Source organism: Ovis aries, chromosome 24 (genome assembly GCF_016772045.2).
Source record: "Ovis aries strain OAR_USU_Benz2616 breed Rambouillet chromosome 24, ARS-UI_Ramb_v3.0, whole genome shotgun sequence".
Lineage (NCBI taxonomy): Eukaryota > Metazoa > Chordata > Mammalia > Artiodactyla > Bovidae > Ovis > Ovis aries.
This window is the reverse complement of record NC_056077.1, coordinates 10105595-10126510: the sequence shown is the minus strand read 5'-3', so window position 1 is coordinate 10126510 and position 20916 is coordinate 10105595. Positions and strand designations below refer to the sequence as shown.

The 20916-nt window shown below is 54.2% G+C and overlaps 1 protein-coding gene across 13 annotated transcripts in view; it reads right to left on the bottom strand.

Annotated features, from left to right (window-relative positions):
* CIITA (class II major histocompatibility complex transactivator) overlaps positions 1-20916 on the bottom strand; it is a 65994-nt gene that overhangs the window by 8508 nt on the left and 36570 nt on the right. For 5 of the 13 annotated variants that reach the window (XM_015104076.3, XM_042239893.2, XM_060405628.1 and 2 more), the window contains exons 7-20: positions 20100-20240; positions 19142-19285; positions 18050-18214; positions 17471-17539; positions 14874-16524; positions 13805-13963; positions 12914-12985; positions 9658-9738; positions 9041-9133; positions 7763-7849; positions 5149-5232; positions 4905-4988; positions 3785-3891; positions 2545-3251 (exon numbers count right to left, since the gene is read on the bottom strand). In XM_015104076.3, coding sequence (XP_014959562.3) covers positions 3816-3891; positions 4905-4988; positions 5149-5232; positions 7763-7849; positions 9041-9133; positions 9658-9738; positions 12914-12985; positions 13805-13963; positions 14874-16524; positions 17471-17539; positions 18050-18214; positions 19142-19285; positions 20100-20240 — 2906 coding nt within the window. In that variant the 3' untranslated portion in view covers positions 2545-3251; positions 3785-3815. The other 8 variants (XM_042239891.1, XM_042239899.2, XM_042239894.1 and 5 more) reach the window with 6 other exon arrangements.

Here is a 20916-nt window from a genome sequence, read left to right as displayed (position 1 = left end):
AAGGAGTCCTTACACAGAACCTCTGATAAAAGAGAAGAGTCAGGACCTCCACAGTTGGAGATCCAGTGGGGCTTAGAGGGTCTATCCAAGCTGGGCTGGTGTAGGAGTCCCACCTGGGTCCCTTCCTGGCGTCCACAAGCCTCTGACAAGCCAGGATCCACCTCGGGTGTGGTGGGAAAGGCCTGATGGCCTAGCTGAAAATGAAGCTGGAGGTGGGGATCCCCTGTGTTGGGCGTGTGGTGGTGGTTGTTAGTGGTTAAGTTGTGTCCAACTCGGCACCACCATGAGCTGTAGCACACCAGGCTCCTCTGTCCATGGTATTTCCCAGGCAAGAATACACTCCAGGAAATCCCATTTCCTTCTCCAAGGGATCTTTGCAATCCAGGAATCAAACCTGCATAATTCCTTACCACTGAGCAACCACTTGGATCCTGGTAGACCTCCCCGAGAGATAAGGGGAGTGAGCGGGTGAGAGAGCAAACGGCTGACTGAAGTCAGGTCCACTTGCAGCAATTCTGTCCAGTTTGCAGAACACCTGATGCTTTGCAGAGTACCTTCATGTACACACTGTTTAACAAGGGGTGGCTGGTCAGCTCCATTCTACAGGTGAGGAGACTGAGGTGTGGGAGAGGAAGGGCCTTCGGGTGATTCTAAGAAAGGGTGCAGAGAGGCGCGGACAGAAGACTTTTGAGAAAAAGGAGCGGAAGGAGGGAGACGTTTCTTTGGAGGAGAAGCCTAAGGGGAGAAGCAAGTGTTTAAAAGTGCATGGACAAGACTTCCCCGGCAGCCCAGGGGTCAAGACTGTGCTTCCAGTGCAGGAGACATGGGCTGGACCTCTGGGTTGGAAGATCCCCTGGAGAAGGAAATGGCAACCCGCTCCAGTATTCTTGCCTGGGAAATCCCATGGACAACAGAGCCTGGCAGGCTACAGTCCACGGGATCGCAAAGAGTCAGACATTAAAAAAAGAGATATGACTAAGCGACTGAACAACAGCATATATATACAATTTAAATGCCTTAAAAAATAAATAGGACTTCCCAGGTGGCACAGTGGTGAAGAATCTGCCTGCCAATGTAGAAGACGCACAATCCATGAGTTTCATCCCTGGGTTGGGAAGATCCCCTGGAGGAGGAAATGTCAACCCATTTGACATGCTTGCCTGGGATATCCCATGGACAGAGGAGCCTGGTGGGCTACAGTCCATGGGTCACAAGGAGTCAGACACGACTGAACACCTGTGCATGCACCCATCTCTCATTTAAAGTCGTCACTATGAATAATTATAGCCTCTGATCTCATTCTGTCACCTGTGAACAGATCAAAAGCAGTGGAGGTGGTCATGCCCACCTCACCTGATCGAGGGGTGCTGTAGATGCCTGGATCAGAAGGAGACTGTCTTCCTGTGGTTGCACACGTTGGAGTTTCGTGGAGTCCACAAAGCCCACACATGCAGGGACACCGTGAGGGGTGATGCCCCAGTACAAGGCTGGATGCCCTTAGCCCCCAGGGCCTGGGGGGCCTTCCTTCTTAGAGGGCTTCCCCTAAGGCAGAAGGCACCACCTTTCTGCCAGGACGTTCAGCCAGACAGCTGGATCAGAATCCCTCTGACGCTCTTGACCCTCAACCCCTACTTGCTGGGAAGAGGGGGAGAGTCTGGGAGCCAGGCAACCAGACTGGGGCACAGGCAGCTCCCACAGCTGCCAGGAGAGAGCCAAGCTGTCCCAAATCAGGGCTTCTGACTAAGCAAGCCATGCTCCAGTGAAACACACCAACCAACCTGGCAGTTCTCTATGTAGACAGCAAAGCTGCCAGGTCCCTTCCAGGCTCGCCACGGCCAGGGCCCGACGCCAGCTCAGCTAAGCAGCGACTCCCAGGATAGAGCGGCGGGGCAGAGACAGAGGAAAATACTACGTAAAGCTCACAGTGCTTCAACCTTGTTGACCACCGAGTCGTGAAGTTTCCAATGAAGGGTAGGAAGCCGTAGAGAAAATCCTTTCCCCAAAGACAGGACTGGGGCCAAAGTGGAGTCTGCTGTGTGTGGATGGGTGGGTGGGGTCTGGGCAGGGGAGGAGAGCAAGGGTCCCGGTCAACTGGCTGTAGAACATGGCAGAAGTGATGCTGTGTGACAGCCAAGGCTGGCTTATAAAAAGGACACGACTTCTCCCCGTGGTCTCCGTCTCCCCCTCCCAACTTCTCTTCCTGTTGGCATAATCACCCTTCAACCCAGCCACCAGGCGTGAAGAAGCCCCCATCTGGAGAGCCCCCCGCCCCACTTCCTCAGAGGCACCGAGGCCCCCAGTCAGCATCAGGTGCCAGGCACACGAGAGATGGAGCCTTCAGATGACCCCAGCTGACCCGGAGTAGGGCAGAGAGATGAGCAGTCCCCGCCAAGCCCTGCCCAAAAGACAGATGCTTAAGAGCAGAATAAACATCGGTGCTGTTTTAAGCCACTGCGTTTTGGGGGTGGCTTGTGATCCGTTAGTTAGCCAGAAGAGTGTGCACCCCAAATTTAGTAATCACAACATAAACACAGGACCTGCCCGTGGGATTAAGTAACAGATTTTTATGTAGTGGAAGAAAACAAACAGGAAATGGAGGCAAAAAGGCGAATGTGGTCCAGGCCATGGTCCCGCCCCTCCTCCGTTAGTGTATCGTCAGCTCTTTCCCCGAGAAGGTCCAGTGCGTCTGGCCAGGCCTAGCTTTGGCCGCGGTGAAAAGAATCAGTGCAAACCAGTGAGTCCCAGAGACAGAAGGCAGCTGCCGAGAATTTCCAGCGGTCATGCTTTGAGCAATGAACAGGCTGGATGATGCTCTCAGGCATCCTTGGAGCCGGTCCTGCTAGGAGAGCAGCCTGGAAACGTGCTTTCCCCCCGGCCACAAGGGACCCGGGCTGCCGGATATGTGGCTGCCTCACCCATCGCCCCAGCCTTGGCCACAGCTGTCTGCAGTGTCCTTTGGGGAATGCCTCAGGGCTCCTGGGTGTTCAGCAGCGGCCCCTGGGCGCCCGCCCACCTGCCAGAGCCGTGGTGGTGCCTGAGCGGGGCTGACATCCATCCCAGGAACCAAGGGATCGGTCCGCAGAGCAGGCAGTGGGTCCTCTCCTCAGCTGGGCGGGGGCCGACCCTGAGTCACCGGGGCTGGGCACCACAATACCATGTCCCACGGGACACAGGCCAAGAAACCCGCATCCCCAAAGAACCAGGCGAGCGTCCAGCACGGTCAGTGTCCTCGGAGAGCATGCTGTGGGAGGCTGGGAGGGGGGAGATGAGGAAGCTTTAGGACAGGGCAGATCAGCACACGGCGAGAGCTTGGTCGAGCCCGGGGATGGGAGGGGGACGGAGATGGACGAGGGGATATCCCAGGTCGGGGGGCGCACGGAAGTGAGAGGGCAGTCACATGCACAGAAATCGGTAGAACGAATTCCTCTGAAGACAGGGCCGGGCAACGGGGCAGCCAGAGGACTGAGATAGCAGCCGGGCTAGCCGGGGCATCCTCAGAGGAAGACCTTCCAATGCTGAGGGCTGCGAGGCATGCACGCTGACCTGCCTGTCCTTCCCAGGGCCCCCAGACATGACCACAGGGAGGATCCCCAGGGCCCAAGTCCTCAGAGCCTTTAGAAGACACCCCAGCAGAGAAGGAGGCGGGGTAGGGGGTGGCAGACAGAACACGGGTCCAGGATCGGTCCCCCGGCTCCTAGCTGCTGCCCCGCCCACCTTTTCCGGACACTGACTTCCTGGGACCCTGTCCCTGGAGCCCCCCAGGGCTCTCCCCTCCCAAGCTCACCTCAGTTCCCTTGTCCCAGCCACAGCCTGGATCATCTCAGAATGATTCGTGGGTCGAGCTGCTGCAGATGCTCCTGGACGCCAAAGGGGATGGTGGGTGTCCACATCCTGTGAGGGGGCGTGGCGCACGGAGGCCAGGTCAGAGGACGGGGGGGTGGTCCGGAGCCCCCAGCACAAGCTGCCTCCAAATTCCACCTCCCACCCAGCTTAGTGTGGGGTCATGGGGACACCAGAAGTCTAGTGACCCCCTCTTTTTAAACTTGATTCTGCTTCAAGGAGATAGTGAAGGACAGGGAGGCCTGGCATGCTGCACTCCCTGAGGTTGCAAAGAGTCGGACACAACTGAGCGACGGGACCACAACAACGGTCGAGAACTTGCGGTGTGATCTCAGAAAGGTTAGCTAACCTCTCTGTGCCTTCTTCACGTCTGCATAGAGAGTCTTACAAGAGCCACCCTGCTCCTCTTAACAAGAGATGAGTGATTATGTAGACGGCAGCGGTTTGAAAGATTATAAAGTACAGTATCGGACAGTGGACGTCATAGTGAGGTAATAATAGGTCTGAATCATATGAAGTTGACAGTTGTATAGGTCAACAGTGGAGGAGGGCATAGCAACCCACTCCAGTATTCTTGCCTGGAGAATCCTTGTGGACAGTGGGGCCTGGCGGGTTACAAAGAGTCGGACACAACTGAGCGACTAAGCACAGCACAGCACATAGGTCAACAGATAAAAGCCATTTCGTATTGTTCTGCTTACTATATCGAGTCTTTTCGTGTACCAGACACTGTCCTAAGTATCTTGACTAATTTAAACCCCACAAAATTGCTTGGGGGGGTAAATATTATTATCACTCCCATTTTACAGATGAAGAAACTGAGGCCAGGGAATTCCCTGGCAGTCCAGTGGATGGGACTCAGCACTCTCACTGTTGAGAGCCTGGGGTCAATTCCTGGTCAGAGAACTAAGATCCCCTAAGCTGAAGCAAAAATAAGAAAAGAGACTGAGGCCAGCAGGGTGACATGTCTTGTTGCCCAACGTCACACTCTGGAGAGGGGCAGAGTGGGATTTGAGCTCAGGTGAACCCCATGCTGACACCCCTCCACCTCGGCCAAGACTTACGCCAGTGTCTTCACCTGAGGGCACTTTCTCAGGCCAGCGGCAAGCTGCTGGGCCCCAGCGGCTGTGAACTTGTTGTACTGGACGCTGGGGAGAGAAAGCCATTGTGGATCCTGGCCCTGGGGACCATCCAGCCTCAGACCAAGGCCAGCACCACGCTCTCGACAACCAACGTTTCCCACGATGCCAGCAAGAGGCCCCCGGTCCTCCCAAGCCCTGCCCGCATGGCCCAGGCTCCCACACTCACTCCAGCACCCGGAGGGACACCATGTCTGGAAGCACATGCGCCAGGCTCTCGGCTCCCGTGTCGCAGATACAGTTATTGTACAAGCTGTGGGAGACAGAGGTCAGGCCAGGGGCCAGGGGTGCTGGGGGGTCAGGGCCTAGCGGCAGACATACCAGCTGGGACTACAGCCCCATTCGACAGAGGGGGAAACCGAATAACTTCTCCGTGGTTACTCAGTGAGTCTGGGGAAGCAGCAGGACCTAGTGGAGGTAGCTTCCTGCCAGGGACACCTCAAGTTCAAATCCCAGCTCTGCAGCTTGCTGCCTGACTTTTGGCAAGTTACTCAGCGTCCCTGTGACTCAGTTTGCGCCTCCATAAAATGGGCATGTTAGAGTAATAGTGGGGAGGAGTAAATAAGTTTGTGTTGGTAAAACACCAGAATAGGGCCCGACATGTGGAATGAACTACTTGTTAACTATGGTTATTATATCTCCCAGGGTGGGGTGGGGCGCAGTTGTGAGGTTATATCAGTTACTGTAGTGCCCCCAGCATTGGGGATATAGCAGGGAAGAGCGAAACCCAGAGTCACTGGGCAGGCCTGGGTTTCTGTAGGGTACTCAGTCACCATCAGCAGTGTCAAAAGTAGAAACACGGGTGTCGCGGACGCCTCATTAACAAGAGTCCTTATAACAAGCCAGGTGCGGCCGCGGTTCTAATTTCAAGGCCGTGACTTTGCCTTGACCCGGCCTCAGAGCAGCACTGCAGGACCGCATGAAAAAGCAGCAGGGCTACACTGCAGCAACGGGATTGACGCTAAGCTCCGGAGACCCCTGAAGTCGTGAGTCGGCTCGCACCAGGGCAGGAGCCAGGGAGAGCTTTCGCAGTCTCCTCCTGGGATGGACCTTAGAACCCAGGGGGCCCTTCCTCCCCGCCACAGGGAGAGGATTCTTCCCATATTTCACTGATGCCAAGATGTACGTGCTCACATTTGAAAATCACTGAGATCAGGATGTGTCTGATAATCAAAGGATGTCATCGTTTAGTTAACAGTGGTTTGTCCTCTTAATGTCTTACCAATGGAAGGCATCTTAAAGTCCTTAAAATATGAGGTTTCTTTTTTTTTCATTTTTTGGCCATGCCGTGCAGCCTGCAGGGTCTCAGTTCCCCAGTCAGGGATAGAACCTGGGCCGCAGCAGTGAAAGCCCAGAATCCACATCACCCCCACCAGCCCCACCTGCTTCTCCATTCACACCAGAAAACCCCCAGTCTCCCTCCCGACCCTAATGAAGATCCCCCTGTATGGTCTGGCCTTCCCTGACCTCTCTCGCCTCATCTCCCCTCTGGCCCTAGTTTCTTATATCCAGCCACGGGGGCCCACCCCACTTACGGCTCTGAAGGACCCAACCCCTTTCCCACATCAGGCCCTTTGCATCTGCTATTCCCTCCTCCTGGAATGCTTTTCCCTGACAGCATCCCACAGGAGGGGGAGGGCCGCCTCTGCCGAGCTCTCCTGACCTCCCTGGTGAATTTAGTCCTCCCTGTTGTCCTCTCCCGGGCCTTTGTTAGTTTCCTCCTTCCCAGCATGAATCAGCCTTTTAAATACTTCGTTTACTCATTTGCTTATTTGTCAAGCAAGGAGCTCAAAAGTAAGGCCTGTGTTGGTTTTGTTCACAGCTGTATCTCTAGTTCCTAGCACAGGTTCTGGCCCACAGTTGATATTAAAGAATCTTAGATGCCCTCACAACCCTAGGCAGTGCCAACATAGACTATACAAGCTGCACAGCACACAGCCTATGCAATGGCACGCGGGGACCCTGGCTGGAAGGCTAATGGACTGGAAAGACCATCAGTACCAGGTACCACCAGAGGCCAGGCTATGAGTGAAAGTCGTTCAGTCGTGTCCAACTCTTTACGACCCTATGGCCTGTACAGTCTATGGAATTCTCCAGGCCAGAATACTGGAGTGGGTAGCCTTTCCCTTCTCCAAGGGATCTTCATAACTCAAGGATCGAACCCAGGTCTCCCGCACTGCACGCGGATTCTTTACCAGCAGAACCACAAGGGAAGTCCAAGGCCAGGCAGGAAGTTAATCAAAAGCAAGATGTGCTATTCCAAGCCTCACCAGAAGGTGGCAGTGTAGGCACGGACCGGTGTCCGAGTGACACGAGCCAGCCAAGGCTGCCTGTGCACGGTCAGCCTTCTAGAAATCGCTAACCCTGAACTCCAGAAAAGGCTCAGTCCTGCCATCCCCTGGGGAAGGAGGACCAACATCTATTAAGCGCCAGAGCCAGGCACTGCACCAGGCGTTTTCTGTAGGCCATAGAGATGGTACCCGTTTTCCAGATGAGGAAACAGACGGGATGAGAAAACGACTTGCCTAGAATTTGCCCTTCCTCCAGGGACTGCTAACCCTCTTGTCCAGGGTGGTGGCATCGCCCACCTCCAGCGGGGTGTGTTCATGTTGGGTTTTAGGTCGGTGCCCCCCACTCCCCAACCCCACCAAACTGTGCAACACCAGCCCAACGGAACAGCCTGTAGCAACTGCTTCCAGGGACCTCGCGGCCGGTAACCAAGGGGCTCTCTGCCCACCCCCAGCCCACCAGCTCAGCACCTGACAGATGAGGACCCCACTCACCTCAGCCTGAGGAGGGATGCAGCCAGCGCGGGCAGAGCCTCGGCCAGCTTGCAGGCACCCACATCGGTGATATTGTTCTGGGACAAGCTGCAGGAGTACAAGGGGGAGGGCTCAGGGCCAAACCTGAAAGCCCCTTCCCACCAGCACCATGCTCCAGACTTGGGGAGAGCTGGGGACCTCCGCTTCCTCATAGGGCGGCCCAGGGCAGCAAACGCAAGACAGTCCACCTGGATGGGAGCCGTGAGTGCTGAACTGTGTGAGGGGCACTATGGGTAAACTGGACCAGTAAAAGGATGCAGGCACATGCTGAGGCTGAGCGGGATGCTGGGGTGAGGATGCAGGTGAGAGAGACTGCACTCCTCCCACACCTGTTCTATGAGTTTATAGCATCCCTTCTTTTCCCTCTGGACCACTTTTCAGGACTGCCGTTACATGAGGGTTCACATTATTTGTTTGAGCTCCTAGAGGTGAGGGGTCAGGTCTGTTTTGTTCATTACTGTAAATGTGTGCCTAGAGCTGTGCAAAGTTCATAGGAGGTGCTCAGAAGATACCTAAGTGGGGAAGCAAACGTAGGAGACAGAGATGGGGGGAGGAATCAGGGAAGGAAAGGAGGAAGGAAGGAAGATGGGAGTGGCTCACTCGCATTATCTCCTTAAACACTCTAAATTACCTAAGAAGTCTCAGTGTCCCCCCACCAGGGAAGTCCCTAATTGGTTCTGGTGAATTCTGTGGCTTCCCTGATCATGGTTGTGGAGTAGAGTGTGCATGAAGTTTAACGATCCCTTTAGGTTCAGTAAAAAATCATGCTGACACTCCTGCCTCATATCCATCTCCCACTCGCCCAAACCCAGAACAGCTTTTTTAAATTCAAAATCTACTGTTTTTACTATCAGTGTTTTACTGATAAATCCTAACCTAGCTCCCACCCTCAGTCTAACTTTCTCATTAGACCTTGCCTACTTACACTCATCACTGCACACTTCCCAGTTATGACGCCTGTTTGTTGGTTTGTTGTGTCCCCTCCCTAGAACATCTCTGAGGCCAGGGACTTTGCTTTGCTTAAAGCTGAGTCTCCAGGGCATTGAACTGTGTCTGCATATAATAGGTGCTTCCTACATATTTGTTGATTAAATGAATAAATGATTAGTAGAATGGCTGAATGAATGAATGAGTGGGTGCCTGACTAAACAGATGGATGACTGAACGGAGGAGGGAACGAAAGAAAAGGCGGAACTCTGGGGACAAATGCAGCAGGAAGGGCAAGCCCAGCCCACTCACTTGAGTGTCTCCAGGGCCTTCAGCTGAGGGAAGGTGGCTGAGAGCTGGGCAACACCCTCGTCCCCGATCTTGTTCTCGCTCAGCGAGTCCAGGCTGCAGGTAGGATCAGATGGGGGTGCATCAGCCAGCACCCCAGAGGCCACCTGACTCTCCCCCACCCTCCAACCCAGCAGCAGCCTCCCCCGATCCCCCCACCCCTGGGCACACCACAGCCAGATGCAGCTGAGCTCCGAGAATATGAGAGCGTCTGCATCGCCTGGGAGCACCAGGCGGCCAATCACCGAACAAGGCTCTGACCTCCCCACAGATCTGAATCTGTTTTCCTTCCTGGGAGCCCCATGAGCTGGGGCAAGTTCCCCAACCTCTCGAGACCTGAACTGTACAACTAGGATCACATTCCCCACCCCTACCTCCCCTGTGGAGTTGCTGGGAGCAGCACAAGAGGGGAAAAGTGTCTCAACGGTCACAAAAGGATTCAACTTCTTTTTATTGTTTCCGTCTCTCATCCCTTCCCTGCAGTGGGGGCATCCGGTCACTCACACCAGCCGCACTAAGGAAGCAGGGAGAAGGGGACAGACAGGGCCAGGGTTTGGAGAAATTCCAGGGTTTATACTCACTCCAGATGCTGAAGGGAAGTAAAGGCCTCGAGGATCTTCACCAGTTTAGGAAAAACCTGTGGGCCCAAGACAGGGCCCAGCCTAAGAGGCAAAGAGCAGAGTCAAGACCCTGAAACGGCCATGGCCCCCACTATTCGACCCCACAGAAAGCAGGCCCACCTGAGACCTTACCCCCTCCCTGCCCCACCTGGGGAGACCCCAGTCCTTTCTACTTCAGGCAGATTTCACAAAACCCACTCAAGAGGCCTCCTGGGCTCCCAGCTGGGGGCTCCTCAGCCTTCATCTCCACGTGGGGAGCCAGGTCTCACCCCTGCCATTATCCATGTGCACCCTTATCCCACCCTGGCCTGGGGAAATGGTTCCCAAATGCTGGCCTGAGGACCCACCTCCAGCCCTGAGAAAGACATCTTACATATTTTCCATTGCTGTTTCATAACAAACAGAACCATTTCTTGAGCACTTTTTATATGCCAAGAACATGCCGGGTTCATCAGCCAGATCTCATTTAATCCTCACAATGACTCTGAATTTAGGAGCCCTGCTTAGTCCCATTTTACAGATGGGGAAACCAAGACACAGAGAGGTTAACTAACTCACGTAAGGCCACACAGCCTGGATGGACATTTAGAACAGACTTCAAGAGAATGAGAAAAATAAAGATGACAACGGGTTTTCTCTCTTTTTCTTAATATGGTTAAAGTACTCAAGGTAAAGAACCATCTTTTATTCTGAAATTAAATCCTTTGAACTTTTTTGACATCATAATGTTTTATTTTTTATAAAATTATGGTGCCATCAGTGGTTATTTCACTTGTTTGAATGAACATACCTGATATAAATGAAAAGATGGTAACTTCACAGAGTCACTGAAATTCACTTTGAAATATTCTCAATCTTTGAAACCCTAAAGTCTGGGCATCATCAGCCTCAATGAAAGGTCACGAGATGGGGATCAGAAATCTGACTTGAATCTGGGCTGGCTTCCCTGGTGGCTCAGATGGTAAAGAATGTGCCTGCAATGCAGGAGACCTGGGTTCTATCCCGGCTCAGGAAGATCCCCTGGAGAAGGAAATGGCAACCCACTCTAGTATTCTTGCCTGGAGAATTCCATGGACAGAGGAGCCTGGTGGGCTACGGTCCATGGGGTCGCAAAGAGTTGGAGATGACTGAGTGACTAACACTTTTCACTTAGCTTCTCTGGGATCTTTTGGACAAATCCCTTCACCTCTGAGTCTCAGTCTTCTCAAATTGAGTCCCAGTCTTAGAAGGTTTTTTAAAAGATTAAGGAATTCATTTACTAAATATTGATTGCTTGCCTGTTGAGTGCCAGGCCCATCAAACCTGGCAACGCAGATAGCCGTGAACAAAACAGACGAAAGTCAAAGCCCTCGTGGAGCTAACATACCAAGGGGCAAGACGGATAATCAGAGAAACTGGTAAACTGTCTGGTACGGGAGATTATAAGTGATTCAGAGAAAAGTCCAGCGCAAGCGGGGCAGAACTGTACGTTCAAATATAGGAGACAGAAAAGGCCTCTCTCAGGGATTTCCGTGGTGGTCCAGTGGTTAAGCCTGCACCTGGCAGTGTAGGGGATGGAGGTCCAGTCCCTGGTGGGGGATCTAAGATCCCACACGCCATGGAGAAACGAAGTCTGCGTGTCACAACTAGAGAGCTCATACACCGCAAGGAAAAATCCCGCGTGACGCAACAAAGATCTTTTGGGCTGCAACTGAGATCTAGGAAAGCCAAATATAATAAGTAAATGAAATTTTTTAAAGTTTTTTTTTTTTTTTAAAGAAAAGATCTCTCTTGCTGAAAACCAGAAGAAAGTGTGGGCATGGGCCATTCAGACACCTGGGGAAAAGCGTCCTGGGCAGAAGGCACAGCCAGTGCAAAGGCCCAGGGGTTGGACCAGACCTAGTGAGGTTGAAAACCATCAAGAGGATACACGTGGCTGCAGAGGACAGGAGGCAAGGCTGAAGAGGTAAGGCTGAAGAGGTAAAGGGGGCCTGGATCGGGAGACGCGTCCACCAGCACAGCCCCTGCTGGGCTCTGAGTGGCTGAGCGGCCTCATCTATAGGCAGGTGAGATCGACAGGGCACTGGACACGGTAGCTGCCAGTCACACGCCCAAAATAGTCCCTCCCTCCCTCCCTTCCTTCCTCAGAACTTCTCGGGGCTTCTGGCCTGCAGGTGGCTAGCCTCCGGGTTCTGGACTGTGTTCTACCCCACGGCTGCTGCTCCCCAGAGCACAGTTCCGACTTCAAGCTAGGGGCTTTTGAAGCTGAAAATAATTCAAAGCCAGAATGGGTCGTTGGTACTTGTTTTCATATGTTTCCTCTTTTCAGCAACACTCTTTTTTTTTTTTTTTTAACCTCTGCACAAATTTGGCATCTTGTCTCTCTCTGTTCAAAAGAAGAAATGCTTGGCTTTTTCTGGAGGGCCAGGGGAGCAATGATCAGGAGGAGCAGGCAGCTTGTGGGTGCCCCATCAAGGACCCTGGGCAAGTTACTTAATCTCACTAGGCCTTGGTTTCCTCATCTGTAAAATGGGGGCAATAATGACTATCTCCCAGCTCTTAAAATTAATGAGATTACATACAAAAGGCACTGAGTACACTGTAGGTGCTTAATAATTCCTTCATAATCATCAGATGATTTAAAATCCCTAACAAGGTCCAATTATGAATTTAGCTTTTTCCTGCATCGGAGCAAGATCCAGCCAGGCTGATCTGACATTTGTGACTTTGGACAAACAATTTATACCCTCTAAAGCCTCAGTGTTTGCTTCTGTACAATGGGGAGATAATAACAATTTCTCCACCCAGCATGGTTCATTCCTATTCCTTTGCCTAGCTTCAGTGCTTCAATCACCTCCTCCAGGAAGCCCCCTAAGTCTGATTCTCATAGCCCTTGAGTTTCCAGCCACTAATCACAGCAGCAGGTGGTAATTTTACACTGGACAGCAAGCTGATTGAGAACAGCAGCCTTGGCCAGAGGAGTAGATCTGTTGAATGAGTGGATGCGATTGAGCATCTTCACCAGCAAACGGGCCAGTTAGCTTCACCTGCGAGACCCTCCAGGACTAGCCTGGACTGGCCGAGCCCCAGCTGCTGGAAGCTGGTTTCCAGAGTGACGGGGGAGGATGAGAGGATAAGAATAATCCTGAGGGCTGATCTGCATTCTGGTGGCACCAGCCCAGATAACGCTGGAGGAGAAACCTCATGGGAACCCGAGACGATCCACCCCTCAGCTTACGCAAACTCCAGCTTCTTTAAGTCTCGGACAGCAGGGAGCTCCCCAGCTGCTGCTTCAGAGGAGCTTCTTGTCCTGGAGAGAATGGGCAACGTCAGTGGAGAGCTGGCACTGTACCGTCACTGAGCCCCTTCCTCTGTGTCTTAGTGCCCCAGTTCCCAGAATTCCCTGGAAGGAGAGCCTTCCTCAGGCTTCTGTTGTCCCCTTAATAAAAAGAAAAGAACCTCCAAAAAGGATATTGTTAAGGCATCACTGTGAGTTTCACACAAAAGGGCCTTAGAGGAGGCATTACCCACATCCACCCCAGAGAGAGCACAGTAGGTGCTCAAACAATGCATGATGAAGCAAGGAGGGATTGACACTATCCTGCAGTCATGTCTCCTCCACCGTCTCAGCCTTAGACCTCTGCCATCTATAAAACGGGGACACTGGTCCTGGCTGCCTGGAAAGGTGGCCCTGGTGTCACTTGTGTGACTGGATGAACACTTAGCAGGAGAGGATATCCCCTTGGCTGTATTTATTCATTTTTTAAGAAAAATTTGGTTGCACCTCGCAGCACATGGGGCCTTAGGTCCCTGGCCAGGGATCAAACCTATGCCCCCTGCACTGGAAGGCAGAGTCCTAACCACCAGATCACCGAGGGAGTCCCTGAAAGTGTGTCCTTAGATTTAGCTGGGAAAGAAGTCGGTCCATGATGGCAAGTTCGGAAGTAGACACAGTGATAGATCCTGGGGTTTCTGCCTGGGTGGCGACCGCAGTGAGAGATTCTAGATGGTCATTGCCCAGGGATGGAGAGGGGCATGGGAGGTTCCCCCAAAAGAGAAGGCACTGGAAGTGCCCATGATACTAAGTCCTGTGTGGCCTGGACCACCTCCCATGTCCCCTCCCCCTCACCTCTGGATCTGCACGAGGTTGCCAAGGTCTTCCACATCTTTCATGGACTTGGCCTTGAAAGGCTCAATGGTGAACTTCTCCTCCACCGCCCGGAGTAGCTTGGCCTCCCCACGCTGCTGCAGGGACTCCCACAGCTCCACAGTGTCACTCAACGCAGCCCTGTGAAGGAAGGGCCTCAGACCCAGGCACGGTGACCAGGCTAGACCATAATGGGGGAGGGGGAGCAGCTCCATGAAGGAACCTCCTACCTGTTCAGATACTTTCCTTCCTCAACACAACCCCTACTTCCTCTAGAGAGTCTTGCATGACCACTCAAGCCCTTATCACTTCTTCCGTTTACTCAACTCTCCCAATGGTTTTATTTCCCTTTTTGCTTTGGCTACCAGGAAGCTCAGTGGAAAATTCTCAGTTGAATGACAATATTGTTGACTTTACAGCATGGGTAAATTATGCTTAGGGGGGAGGTGGAAGAGATTCTCTGGTGATTAAATGATCAAACAGATCACCAAAGGATTTAGATTCCTTAATTTAAGGAATTTTTACTTCATCCTGAGGGAGGTAGGGTGCCTCTGAAAGATTGGAAGCAAGGATGGAATATGATCAGATGCAATTTCTAGGGAGACTGTGCTGATGGTGGAATATAACGTGGAGTGGAACAGGAGAATGGAGGCAGGGAGGTTGAGGGAGGCTATGGCCTTAATCCCACCATGACAAAATGGTGGCTTGATGGGGTTTCCATCTCCAAGGCATGGAGAGGAGAAAGTGAACTCAAACCTAGATCACTCTTAGATTCTAGACGTGGCCCAGTGCCTGGCTTAAGGCTGGTCTTCACATTCTGGTTGAAAGAATGATGCTGTCCTTCCCTGGCCGTGTGACCTCAGGCAAGCTACTGTCCCTCTCTGAGGTTCGGCTTCCTCATCTTAAAATAAAGGATGGAATCACGTCTGCCTTCATCTGGCTGCCATTCATTCTAAATGAGACCCCCATGGAGTCAGCACTGGGCACAGCACCTAGACGCACTGCAGGCGCCCAAGGCCAAGGAGCCCCCTCTTCTGCCCCCGGTCCCCACCTGAAATGGGTGACACAGCTGAGTCCCACGAGGCTCCCCAGGCCGGAAGGGTCGACACCAGTGCCGCGGAGGTCCAGGGAAAAGTCTTGGCCCGCCGCCTTCAGGGCGCTGCCCAGCACGTGGGTGTCGGGAGGTGTGAGCCGTGTGCCCAGGAAGGAGAGGCGGGCCGGGAGCCCCTGCAGCACGTGCTGCCAGAGCCCGGGGTCCAGTGCCTCGTGGGCACAGTGCAACAGCTCCAGCAGCCGCCCTGCCTGCAGCGTCCCGGGCTGCAGACGCTTCAGGTACCTCGTGAGCACCTTCTGCTTCCTGTCCACTGATGTGGAGGCCGCCGGCCCTGCCAGGGCCCCCAGGCAGCTGGCGCGAGGCTGGAAGACCAGTCCGACCAAGAAGCGCGGCACGCCCTCCAGCCAGTTGTCATAGGGCCGCTTCTTCCTCGGAGTCAAGGCCAGATACTGCGGCAGCTCCTTGTCCTTGATTTCGCCACTCAGAGCCAGCCACACGGCCCCCAGGAAGCACTGCAGCAGGAAGCTAGAGAAGGCCAGCTCCGTCTCCGGGGCCCCTGTGGTGGGCCGCAACCAGCCTTGGGCCACAGCCCAGGCCCTTGCCTCCGCCGACGGCAAGCAGCCTGCCTTCAGGCCCCTCTGGTGCGCACGGCCCAGCTCCCAGGCCAGCCTGGCCAGTCCTGCCAGAGCCTCTGGGGGGCCATCGCGGGCTGCTGGGCCTAGCAGGCCCACAAAGAGGCCTGTGAGCGTGGAGGGCAGCTGGGCTTCATCACCCCGCTGCAGGAGGGCCTCCGTGAGCTGGCACACGGCCCGGCACACGGTGGGGCTGTGGCTATGGCTCAGGAGGAATGGCTGGGCCCGCAGGAGTGCCAGGGCCCTCTCTTGGTGCTCGGCGGTCCCCTCCGACTCAAAGTAATGCTTCACGTAGGTCTCAGCCTGCTGGGCAGAGAAACCAGCCACCTCGAACAGGGCATCCGCCTTGCTCAGGCTCTGGGCCAGGCGGCCCCGGGGCCAGGCAGTGAGCAGCAGGGTGCAGCCCCGCAGCAGCTTGCGCTGGAGGAGGCCAGCCAGCAGTCCCCGGAGGGAGCGGGGCTCTGCCGACCCGGGGCCCCCTGTGCTGTGTAGGGAGCCGTCGTGGGCTTCCAGCTCCTCGAAGCCATCCAGGACGAGCAGGATGCGGTTGGGCCTCCTTGCGATGTAACTGAGGACCTCGTCGTTCACCGGCAGCGGCTGCGGGCCCAGGGAGGACAGCAGATCCTGCAGGCGGTAGGAGGTCCCCAGACGGTCCAAACGGTGGCAGGGGACCCAGAAGACAAAGTCGTACTGGGGCAGCTGGCCGTGGGCCCAGGCCCGGCTCACGGCCCGGGCCCAGTGACTCTTCCCATGTCCCGCTTTGCCCAGCACAGCGATCACCCGCGTCTCTCGGGGCTGCTGGCGGTCGCTGGCAGCCAGCAGCACCTCGGCCAGGCCCCCTCGGGCCGGCTGCCGCTCTGCCCAGTCCAGGGTAGCCAGCTCTCTCTCCTGGCTCTTCCCGCTGCTCTTCTCCAGCCTCACCCTCACCAGGTCCATCTCCACCAGGGTGCCTTCTGGGCCGGCGGGCTGGGCCTGGTACTTGTCCCGTAGCAACTGGTAGAACCGCTCCACGCTCTCTGCGCAGGTCAAAGGGTGTGTGGGGTTGGAGGAGGGGAGGATGCTCACGGCAGGACTGGCCTCTGTAAGGCCAGCCCGGCCTCCGTCACTAGCTTCTTCGTCCATTCGTCTCAGCCTTCCCTAAGCGCTTTCTTGATTAGCGGCCTCACTCCGTTATCCAGACACTCATTCATTCCTTCTTACACCCAGTCATGCCCTCGTCTCACTTGATTATCTATCCACTGCTTTCACTCACTAGCCTTCATTGTTTCTTGACTTTTTACTTTATATTGGGGTATAGCCGATCAATGATATTGAGATAGTTTCAGGCGCCCAGCAAAACAACTCAGCCAGACATGTACGTGGATCCATTCTCCCCAGACTCCCCTATTGAAGTTGTCACGTAGCATTGAGCAAGACCCTGTGCCAGACGGCAGGACCTTGTTGCTAACATTCTTTTATTCTCCCCCGTAGGGAGGCCATGAGGGGAGGCGTATTAAGAGCTAAGACAGTGGAATCCATGAATCTGGTCCAACTTTTTACTGTTCTCTTGAGCATGTGCGGCACCCCACTATGCTTCAGTTTCCTTACCTGTAAAACGGGGGTCATACTGGGGTTGTTGGTGACTTGACTACGTCTCATGTGCCCGTAAGCGTATCTGGGATAGAGTCCGACTCAGCCGTCTGGCCGTTCTGTAAGTTGCCCTTTTATTTCTACCCTCTCACACTCCTCACCCACTCTTGCCTTCATCCACCCTCTCAGTCACCCACCCTTCCCTCCTGCATTCTCCCAGCTTTGCAAACAAGAAAATGTTGACACGTAGCATGGGCTCATGGGGGACAGGTCCTCAGTAAACACTTCTCCAAGTGTAGGCGCAGCTGGTGGAATGAATGACGGGATGATGGTGGGACCAAATGAGCACGTGAATGAATGAGCCCGCAAGTAAGGGACCTTGCCACTACTCACCAGGCCACTTGGGAAGTTTGCTGGAGGCCCCGCCAGCTGCTGGGCATTTGGTGGGGGACATCTCATCCTCTGGAGGGGAAGAAGCTGGTGTTAGAGTTAGGGTGAGGGGCACCCCGGGGACCTCCCTCCCTCTGGGTCATCAGTCCCTTGCGTATGCTAAGAGCAGAGCTGACATGGGCTGAGTGTCCCCAGGTGGTGACCTGAGGTGGTATCCTACTCAGAGATGTCTTTCTTTGGCCGGCTCTACTTTTAAAATTTTCACCAGTGTTTCAGAAATCACAATATGTATGCTAAAATCAAGATCTCCAGGTTCTGCTGGCAATTCAGATCAGGCTGCCTTGAGCCTGTTTTCCTGCCATGTAACAAGCTGCTGAGATTTGGCATGGATTCTCCTGTTGCTCCCCTCGCCCACCCTCCCATGCACCCACCTCCCAGGACACCCTGTCCTGTTTTGCACAAACACAACTTGCCAGTCCCTGCAGGCAGCTCTGTGAGTGGCTCTCGTTGTCTGAGGCAATTCCTTCCCCAGAAGCGTTAGTTCTGTTTCCGGTAACTCTCAGAGGTCAAGCTGATTCTTACCTGTCAGATTTGCACGGGAGGTCAGGGCTGGTTCGGGCATGCTGGGGAGGTCAGCGGCAGACGGGGCAAAGGGGCTGGTGGAGCCAGGCCGGTCTGGGGACTTGGGAAGGCTCTGGACAGCAGGCCCGCTGGCTGGGGGTGTTTGGCTGGCCGGGGGCATCTCACCTACAGGAGATGGGAAAGGAGTATAGAATCAGCTAGGAGCCCACTTGGGTCACCCCTTCCCCAAATAAGGCTGTGGGGCTGGGGGGCTGGGGAAAGGGGATGGAAACTTCCCAAGGAAGTCATTTCAGGATGGAGTTGAGGAAAGAACTCTGGAATTATAGCTAGCTTCTGGAGCCTTGGTTTTCCCATCTGTGAAATGTTTAATCATCTCATAGGGAGCTGAAGGGCAAATGCTACTAAGCACTTTCCCCACTATGTGGCCAGAGCTCATTTTCCTAGATATCTCTTGCTCCTGGAACACCAGTTCATTATACAAAAACTGGCAAGCAACTTTGAAAGGAAGTTCTTGAATCGAATAGAAGCATCTCCTAGGTGCATTCTCTCTCCCTGAGAGCCCAATTCATCCCTTCCCTTGGACAATCCACAACCCTTCAATGGGGCAGATCAGCAGGGACCACTTTGCTGACCTGGAAACAAGGCAGTTCAGAGAAAGCTGTACAAGCATGCACACCAAGCTGTTCACAACGGTGTACTAAAAGAGTGAGGGAGACACTCAGGAACTCTTATAAGTGTCTCTTACTGTTGTTTGGCTTGTTAATTAGCATGCAATGATGTCGTGATTTTAAAATCTAATAAAGTTTTGTTTTGTTTTGTTTTTAAAAAGAAGGCTTAGTGGGGGAAAGTGACCCAAAAAAGGCCACTTAGCCATTTGGTGGGTGGTGGGTCCACTCGGACCATTTTGGGGAGCTCTGCTTTGATTTTTGGGAAATGGGGACAGAGAAGGGTGTTCTGGGGAAGGAAGATCATGAGAAGATGCTAGGCTGCACCTGTCAAATACTTGGGTGGGAGTGGGGGAGGGTGGCATGGGATACAGGAGCAGTCAGGTCACAGGCAGAGGAGGCGAGGAGCCCAGGTTCACACACTCACTTTGGTAGATGAGTATACTGGAGACCCCTGTCCCAGTCCCTGAGATCGGCCAGAGCCCCTGGGGCAGAGTGGAGAGAGTGGGGATAATCTGAATGGGTCCCGAGGGAAGACTCAGGCAGCTCAACAAGGAACTGGAAGGAGGTGCTGCAAGAGACAGAGAAGGTGATTTTTGGATTCTCCATTAAAATCTTTAAAAATATATATATATTTCAATTATCTAGAAAGATTATTATTATTGGCAGCACTGCACACAGCATGTGGGATCTTAGTTCCCAGATCCCTGGTCCAGGGATCAGCCCGCCCCCCTGCATTGGAAGTGCAGAGTCTTAACCACTGGACCATCAGGGAAGTTCCTTCATTAACATCTGAGTTAATATTTAGTGGAAAAAAAAGTGAAAGTGTTAGTCGCTCAGTCATAACTCTTTGTGACACCATGGACTGTAGCCCGCCAGGCTCCTCTGTCCATGGAATTCTCCAGGCAGGAATCCTGGACTGGGTTGCCATTCCCTCCCTGGCGAACACGGGTCTCCTACACTGCAGGCAGATTCTTTACCGTCTGAGTCACCAGGGAAGCCCCAGTGAATATCTGACTCCCTTATAAAGGGCTCGAGTCTACCGGAGAGCCGCAGCTGTGTCGGCCTGCCCTTGGCGCTGTTACTGGTACCCAGCAGAGTAGCTGTCACAGAGGGTTCTCAGCTGATGAGTGATGAAAGCGCAGGGCTGGTGGGTGAATTCCCTAATTGGAGGGGATTCCCTGCTGTATCTCCCAGGGATGCGTTTCCTCCCAGGCATATTCTCCAGCACAGACTGAGTGGATGGGGACCCGGGGACCAGATTGGCTGGGACAGACGTGGAGGAGACACTGGCAAAGGGAGGGATTCTATCCCTGCTGCCACAGCCACTCCCGGGGCACCTCCAGGGAGCGGGGAAGCCCACCCTCTTGCAGCCCCTAACATACCCAGGTCCTTCAGCCGGGTCTGGCTGGATGCTGGCTCCGTGTTGAACAGAGCAGAAGGCGGCAGGCAGGGCTGAGCCAAGGAGTCGCTCACTGGCCCCACCAGGAAAGTGCCAGTCACCACGGGCATGGTGAGGGGCTCGGCTGTGAGGAAGGGGGCGTGTTAGAGGCTGGGTGAGATCTGGAGGGGGGAGGTGTCCGGAGGGGCCTTCTTGGGGGTGGAGGAGGGCAGGGTGGATCTCTTTGCTGGCAGTGAAAGGAAACACCTGTCCTCAGGCCTGGGTGAAGCCGGTTTCATTTCAGCAACTGCTCTGTGCTAGGCAGTCCCCAGCCCCAGCCTCCTCTTTATGGCTGGGTCCTGAGTGCTTCCTACCATGGAAACCTAGGGGCGGGCAGACCTGTTAGCCCAGGCCCCTGTCACCCTCTCCAGCCTGTCACTGAGCCCCCAGGGACCCTAAGAGACCCCAACACTGCCCATCAGTCTGAGGCAGAAATCTATCTCCTCTGTTTAATTGCAAGTCCTTGGAGGGTGGACACTTGCCTCCCTCACTCAGACTGGGAGCTCTGTGAAGACAGAGACTTTTTCTCTATTATCTTTGTGGGCAGAATCCCTGACTTCTCCATCACATTTGAGTTTGCTAAGGGCAGAGACCAGGCTTCCTCCATCAGACTCGGAGGCTTTCATTCCTCAATCTGATCCCCACAAAGAGGCTGGTTTCCCCAGCTTTCCCAAAACAGCCAAGTGAGAGGGGAGGAGAAGAGGGAGCGGAGAGGAAGGGAGGGGAGGGGAGGAAGCATCTGGTGGGTCGGGGGGGAATGG